The sequence below is a fragment of the Bison bison genome, unplaced genomic scaffold (assembly GCF_000754665.1).
Source record: "Bison bison bison isolate TAMUID 2011002044 unplaced genomic scaffold, Bison_UMD1.0 scf7180017864198, whole genome shotgun sequence".
NCBI classification, from domain to species: domain Eukaryota; kingdom Metazoa; phylum Chordata; class Mammalia; order Artiodactyla; family Bovidae; genus Bison; species Bison bison.
In genome coordinates, this window is record NW_011494770.1 from 4532471 (window position 1) to 4540707 (window position 8237).

Genomic DNA, 8237 nt, shown 5'->3' on the forward strand with positions numbered 1-8237 from the left:
TAATGAGGGGCTATGCAGGTAAACACCATATATTAATTTGTTTGCCATTATGGTCATAAAAGGAAACAGAACAACATCTCTGAAGAGTCTGTCAGCCAATTAGGGGTGCAAGTTTTAAATTCTTGTCTGGAAGCACACTTTCTAGAGCTTTGCTACTCAACTTGGATGTCTGTGGATCTGGGAGCTTATTACATATGCAGAAACTCAGAGCTCCCTACCCATCCCTGCTCCCCAGCCAGCTGCTGGATCAGAATCTGCATTTCAATAAAACCCCAGGATGTCTGTGTTCATTATAGCTTGAGAACCCTTGTCTAGAAGGTCATTCTGTGGCTGCTCCCACTTCATTATCCTGTCAACCAATATAATTTCCTTCTGCAGATTACTGGAAGAATTGGTTCAGAAAGAGAAAGAATTACAAGCACTCCTTCATCAAGCTATTGAAGAGAAAGACCAAGAAATTAAACACCTGAAGCTTAAGTCCCAACCAATAGGTGAATAGCAGAAAATTTTAAAGTAATACTGTTCAACCAAACTGCCACAGAAAACTAGAAAGCCAACAGGCAAACTTTATATCATGGCTTATTCAGCATCTGTCACTTGTACCACAACTACAGGCAGAGATTGCTGTACACAAATTTCCAATTCTTAATTGTAGCCAACCATTATTTCTTACAAGTACAGTAAAAATGATTCATAATTATCTTTTCCTGAGATTATATATTATTGAGGTGAATAGGGATCTCCACTTTTTTGTCTTTATTTCTTTTTAAGGATTTCACAGTGAAATTACTAGAATAATATAATACTATTTTTGTCATTTTGTATTTGTATTCTATGTATTCTAGTGTTTTATAATTTGACAAGGCTTAAGTAGAATAAAGATAAAGCAATAGCAAGTCATAAGTTGAATATACTTTAATAAAATGTTTTGTCAATTATATCTCAGGTTTTTTTTTTTAAGTCATAGATTGGAACTTTAAAGAAATCTATTCTGTGAGAAATTGGGGATGAAGGATAATCTTTAGGCAATCTTATTTAGCCCATTTAGAGGAAAATAAAAATCATTATTTTTTGTTCAGATATATGGTCCTTCCATATTACTGCAACTAGTGGAAAAAGAGAGTATTATATGGTTCTCTGCTAAGTATGCTCTTCTTTGTTGCCTGAAAAACACACAGTACGATTTTGATGCATCATTTTATTCTAAGAGGCTATAAAATTGATACGAAACCACAAGGTGGAAGTATCATTAATTATTGTTAGTGACTCTCCACTGACTAGTATATTAAGCAGCCTTAAAGAGTTTGATTTATATTATCTTGTAGACCGCCAATCTCAATGGTTTCTATTAATTATACTGTGATGGAGAAAAGTCTGCTAAAGTATCAGTAAATGTTGACTATCAAATGACCTCTGAAGCTAAGAATGTCCCTTCTTCTCCCCCACCCCAATTCTGTTCTAGATGTTCCTGGGTTGCCTGGGTGTCACTCCAGTTCTCCTGGCACAAACACTGAAGATTCGGAACTTACTGACTGGCTGAGAGAGAACGGAGCCGATGAAGACACTATAAGTCGGGTAAAGAAAACATTCTATGAGACAAACATTTTTTCACTTGTTTCCTAATGCTGAGTGCCTTCTATGTGCCAGGCACCGGGGAGACACTGGTGAGAAACTGACCCAGCCCTGCCTTCCTGAGGCTCACAGACTAGGGTAGGCAGACAATAATCAAAGAATTCCACATGTACAAATATAATTATGTCCTGGTCAAGTCTGTAAAGGAAAGATTATCAGGTATTAGGAGACAGAGGGAGGGAGAAGTTGGGGAAGGTTCTTTGAAAAGATGATTGGCGAGCTGGAGTCTAAAGGAATACTTAGGAATAAACTGTATGTCTGTTCTGGGATGGGGGAAAGACAAAAAGGGAAAACCATTCAGAGTGGAGGACAGAGACAGTGAGGCAGACAAATGCTCTGTGGTCCAGAACCCATAAGGATTTTTATGCTGTTTAATGGAAAATAAAGAAGAACAGGAAAAATCAAGACAAGAACTAAAAGGAAAAAGTTCTTCTGCTTCTCATTCTTTCTCTCGTTTTTTAACTCTTAAATTCTCATGTGACATTCTTAGACTCCAATGGGCAGCAGCTATTTATTGCTACTTCATAAAATAGACTAGTTAGTGAACTTATATCAGAAATAAACACTTTCTATACAAACTATATTATACAGGGAACTTTTGTAGTTAGCATGAATAGATTTCTTTATGTTGTAAGATCACATATATGTGCAGTAAGAGGTTATATTTTTTTATTTTATAGAAATAATAAATAGTTTATATAAATAGGAAATATATTATTTATTTTAATACAATATTATGTTGATTTCAGTTTTATATTTAAATTTTTTAAATGACTAAAAGATGAATTTCTCTTGGCTTGATAATTTATTAGATCACTTAATAAAATTTAAGAGTCTCCTTAGAAATCTGCAAGCAAATTACAAAAATTAAAAGGATTTTCTCACCTTTGGGAAAAATTTATCCAATCAAATTTTCCAAAATATTTTCCCCTCTAACTTAGACTCAAATAAAAATTAAGGAGTAGTCATTGATGACACACTAAATCACTGACCTTTTTGAAAGATTTAAAATTAAAAGCTTCACTTAAATTCAGGATTCTGATTTTGTAGTAAGTATCGGAAAGTTTTCTGAAATTAAGTGTAAACAACACATTTTACCCACTGGGAAAAAATTAAGCTACAAAGTACTAAACCTTTTAAATACAAACATTACCTTATAAGCAGCAGATGTAATTACAAGCAAGTTTTATCTATTCATCAGAAGACCAATCAGAAGTACTGTGTTCCTTGTCATCTTTCTGCTCCTAAAAGTCGTATGGATGTAATTCCTTGTAATTATTTTGTAATGGGGGGACTTTTTTCTAATAATTCCAAAAGATTCTGTCTTTACTGAATTTCCTTTTAGATTTATTTTTCATTATTGCCAATGTTTACATTATGGATAGTTTGCTACTTATGGAAGTGCATAAGACATCTTACTTTTGTGTGTATTTTACTTTCTCCACAGTTTTTGGCTGAGGATTATTCATTAATGGATGTTCTCTACTATGTTACACGTGATGATTTAAAATGCCTGAGACTAAGGTACCACTTTTCTTTCTGTTCAGTCTCATCATGATGGAAAGAGCACTGGGCTGAGATCAAGAAGCCTGGGGCCCTTCCCAGCTGATTGCTAACTAGCTCTAACTAGCTGGGCTGAGATCAAGAAGCCTGGGGCCCTTCCCAGCTGATTGCTAACTAGCTCTAACTAGCTGTCCGGTCTTGGGTAGAGTACTTGAGTTCTCAGCTGCTCTGAGTAACCTGAGTTGCTTGGACTAGGCTATTATTGGGAGCACTAATAACCAATATGTGCATATTAGGAAATGCAAATCAGCCAGAAGAATTTCTTGATAACATATCAGATTAAGACCATGCAGATATCTTAAAGCTGATATTTTAAACCAAATGCTCTAATTTGGTTCATGATCATATCATACTTATTAAAAATACCATGATGAGGTGCTGATTTGCCATCCAAATAACATGGTATAATCTAAACACAGTTTCTTACAAAAATTTGTTGTCTCCGTCAGGCGAAGCATGTCTATATATAATAGATATAACTATTACTCCTATCCACCTCTAGAAAGACACATTTCAAAAGTGCTGAAAATCTAAAATGATGCTTTGGGCTCTGGTTGTCTGTGGGAGTGGAGAGTGAAAGGCATGTGGAGGGGTGAGGAGAAAATATATACAAAAAGAATACATCAGGACTGACAAGCCTTTGGGATCTTCATGTTCTGATCAGAGCTGCTGAAAACTAAGAAGTCACTTTCATATTGCAAGGGCGCTGTTTCAAGTGAAGCCATCTCTTCACCATGTTCTTGTGTCTTTACACAGGGGCGGGATGCTGTGCACACTGTGGAAAGCCATCACTGACTTCCGAGACAAACAGGCTTGACTGTCACTCAGTTTGTTTCCAACTTCCCGTGGAGATTCTAAAAATGAATATAGACCTGATCTGCTAGGGGAGGGAAGAATCAAAGGGACAGGAGAAAGAAGCTGCACTTTAAATCCAGTATTTGTTTACTCGTGTTAAAAAAAGAATAGATGAAATACACTGAAATTTCCTAACTGTTTCTGTTTCTATGATTCATGAGGACTCTTTATAAAGGCTCTCAAAATAATCCCAAACACTGTGATGTTTGGGATTATTTTGGTCTGAACATTTTTATGGAAATATTTTTAATTCAGCAGCTATAATAACTCAGCCAAATGTTTATTTCACACGAAACAGACAGAACATTTCATGTGATTGTGCATCACTGGAACAAAACCAAAATGTGACCATAACTTTTTAGGCTTATGTGTGTTTGTATTATACCCTGATCATCTGAGTAGAAGTGCGTGATTTGGATTATTGTATAAAGTTTATGGGTTTTTTTTTAAGTGTGCAGAATCTGAGAGCAGTGGTTTTTACTTACCTGTATTAATTGTAATATTAACTCTATTTTGTAACTTAAGTTTCTGGTCTAGAGTACATTCGTTGGAGTCATTTATGTACTACTGAACTGTACCAGTTGCACCTGCCTGAATCCTAGTAATGTTAGCTTGTTCTAAAGCTATCCCTTGTGTCATATTTACTCTACAAAGTAAAAAAGACTCTCAAAATACTGTTTTGATAAATTCTAAAGCATTTGTATTTTGTTTTGGCAATCTAGATAATTACTGTGTCGAAATTCTAACTGTTCCTTCAGCTCTCACATTAAATAGAATCTGTCTTCTCTTCATGTATTCAAATAGCAACTTGATGTCCACATCATTCCTTGGGGCTACTGAGTGGTAAGAGAGAGAGGGCATGGAAAACAGAATAAAAGAAACTCAGTGGCTTTTTCTCAAGACCCCAAGTTACCTTGGATGACTACTGTGTATCTCAAGGGGTCTGCAAATAGCACCCCACTGGGGAACACTGCATTTTCTGTCTCCTTAATTTTAGTTCTCATATTTGAGGTGAATATTTTTATATTAAGCTAGATATATATTATATTTTATGACTGCCCACATGAATAGGATGAAGTCTAAAGCTCCTAGATGGATGAATGACATAAACAACTTTCTTAAATACAGAGGAACTTGTTTATTATGCAATACAGAAATAACAGAGCTGATCTTGTATCATGATTTGATCCATATAGAACAGTCTTTAATAAAACAGGTAGTCATCTTTATTTTTATGTGAAAATCAGCATACAGTATATGTTTTACATATTGCATTAGAGTATGCAAAAGTTCTCACCAGTATGTTCCTATTTGATACTTGCAACAACACAGCTGCATTTTTTTCTTCCGTCCCAATCCTGGGAACAGTCCTGTGTCCTATGGAGAAATCTCGAAGGAGGTGAGGTATAAATGAAATCATAAATCATTTCACTCACACTTAAAGACAGGAGAACTTGTTTATCAAGCCACAGTTCATATCCCCACCTGTAATGGTTAAGTGCTTCTTTTAAAACCATATATATATATACACACATACACACACATATCAAGCTACCTATCTTGAGCCACTTCTTTAATGATGTAATCTCCTCTTGGGATCTCTCTCCTACCCTATGTAGTAGTAGTGCTCAGTAGCTCAGCCCTGTCCAACTCTTTTGTGACCCCATAAACTGCAGGCCACAGGCTCCTCTGTCCATGGGATTATCCCAGAAAGAATAGAATACTGGAGTGGGTTACCATTTCCTACCCTGTGTCTATGGGCAAATGTTTCTCTATACCTGTATATGATTCATAATATATTCCTAGACTAGCATCCTTGAGGTTTTTTCAGAATTCTGGGCCTTAGTCACAAAAGAAGGCAATTCCATTATAGCTCAATTTCCATGAAAGTTTTGCACTGAAAGGCCTTTGGCATCGATCAAGGCCAGTGCTTCTCAACCCAGCTTCATGTTAACATGATCTAGACACTTAAAAATATATGTTGATACCACCATCTCAGAGAAACTGTTGTTACTGGTTTGGGGTAGGGCCCAGAGGTCTTTTTACAAAGCTCTACAGATAATTTAAGGCTTCCTTGGTGGCTCAGTGGTAAAGAATCTGCCTTCAGTGCAGGAGATGCAAGTTCAATTCCTGGGTTGGGAAGACCCCCTGGAGAAGGAAATGGCAACCCGCTCCTGTATTCTTGCATGGTAAATCTCTTGGCTAGAGGAGCCTGGCGGGTTACAGTCATGGGGTTGCAAAAGAATCAGACATGACTTAGCAACTAAACAACAACAGATAATTTAACAATAGAAACAACAGTACATGCAGTAAGCGCTATAGTTGCATTGAACTGCCAGAGAGGGTCAAGAGAGGCTTTACAGCAAAGTGAAGGTCCAGAGCTGAGCCTAGAAAAATTTTTGTAACAAAATAGATTCACGTGGGTGCCAGGGGCAGACTCAAAAATAGATCCAATGTTTCTTTTAAACCACAGTCTGACCTCTTTCTCCTAGTTCTGTTATTGCATATTGTGTTTCTTTCATTCCCAAGCTATTACATGACACAGTTTGGCAAAGAGGAATTAACTGTGAACCCACTCGAAGGCCTACTGTGTGTGAGGTGCTGTAGCAGCAGGAGAGATAGACACGAAGCTCATCAGGTTCAGAATGCAGGCACGTGTGTCATTGAGGACATCTGCAGCCTGTCAACAAATCAAATAATTGATGGCTCCAGACTTCATGGACACCTACAGAGAAAGAGAAGACGAAGCCCCTGCCACCAAGTCATTCGTATCAGATTGAAGAGGCAGATGTGCAGTAACAAACTACATCTGGTCTATGTTAAAGGCTGGACAAGTTACAAGTACAGAAGACCGTGGAGAAGTTCAGAGGACCAGATTGCCAAGAGACCCAGGGCAGGTGGAATAAGTCTCACTGAGTTGGTGGACCTCAACCTGGGCCTTGGAAGAAAGAAGTATTAAATTACTTAGGACTGGAGAAGTCATTCTGGCAAACAGCTCCAAGAACAAAGGCAGAAAGAGATTTTCAAGGAGTTCTAGAGAAAGTGAACAACTTGCATATTGCACTAAAGCACACACAAATTTTAACTCATTTTAACTCTTACTTGGCTGGAAATATGAATTACAGAGTTGAAAAGTGGAAATGGGATAGGAGAGCTCAGGATGTAATTGGGGGATGGTCAGGGAGGGAAGTGAAGTTAGTATTTAGTTATGTAGAAATGGGGAATCTAAGTTTTCTGAGCAAGGTGTGTGTGTGTGTTAGAAGATTAACTTGGTAAAGTTGTGTTGGGTAAATTAGAGGGAATGGAAATTGGACAGAGCAGTTCAGAAACTGTTTAAGATGTGAATGAGGGTCTAGTGGAAGCTACAGAGCGATACGAAGTGAGAGAGTGGAATTAAAACAATGAATTGACAAGATTTTGGAACCCTGATTTGGGTAGTGATGAAGATGTTGAACCTACATGAGTAGGAGAATTCAAAAATAGGCAAGTTTGGGGCGGGGGTGCTGGTCTGGGGACCTGTTGAATTAATGTCAGGGCATCCTGCTAGAATGTGCATGAAAAGAGAACATGCTAGAGTGTCCAGAGACCCTTGAGGATGTATTGGTGGAAGTCAGGACTGAAGTCAGGGTATAGATTCTCGATTTAGGAGTCATTTGGATGGAGATAACAGTAGATGAGGGCTGTCAGCAATAGAATGGAGATAGAAAGGTTATGGCCTAAGATCTGGGGAGGAGGCAGGTTTGGGGACAAGTTGAGAAGGAAGAAGAATTTAAGTCCACAGAACAGACAAAAGAACTGACCACAGAGGAGTGAGAAACATCAGGCCAGTGGGGTAAGCCAAGAGGAAAACAGTCAGGCTTGAGTGCTGCAGAAAGTCTAGGGGAATACAGATCAAAATAATGGAATTTGATTTTGTGACCAAGAAAGCTTTTATAGACAGGTAAGAAAGACCACAGCCAGTTAAACAAAGATAATAAGCTGATGGCGGCACAAAGTCCACATATTCATCCCCTTTGGTGAACAAAATATATGACGAGATTTGGCAGGGTGGGAAGTCAAAGGATGAAATTTTCAGAATCAGAGAGCCCTGAATGTATTTGTCGGGGCAGAGCCCCTTGAGTGGGGAGGCGTTTGGGGAGTAGGGATAAGGGAGAGATGAGGTTTCAGAGGAGGCAGGAGGGGGGGGG

General features: G+C 37.9%; 1 protein-coding gene across 1 annotated transcript in view; it reads left to right on the plus strand.

Annotated features, from left to right (window-relative positions):
* MAP3K5 (mitogen-activated protein kinase kinase kinase 5) overlaps nucleotides 1–4845 on the plus strand; it is a 231453-nt gene extending 226608 nt beyond the window's left edge. The window contains exons 29-32 of the mRNA XM_010844304.1: nucleotides 379–491; nucleotides 1463–1575; nucleotides 3080–3156; nucleotides 3952–4845. Coding sequence (XP_010842606.1) covers nucleotides 379–491; nucleotides 1463–1575; nucleotides 3080–3156; nucleotides 3952–4012 — 364 coding nt within the window. The 3' untranslated portion in view covers nucleotides 4013–4845. The remainder of the gene's footprint in view (nucleotides 1–378; nucleotides 492–1462; nucleotides 1576–3079; nucleotides 3157–3951) is intronic.
* The last annotated feature ends 3392 nt before the right edge of the window (nucleotides 4846–8237 follow it).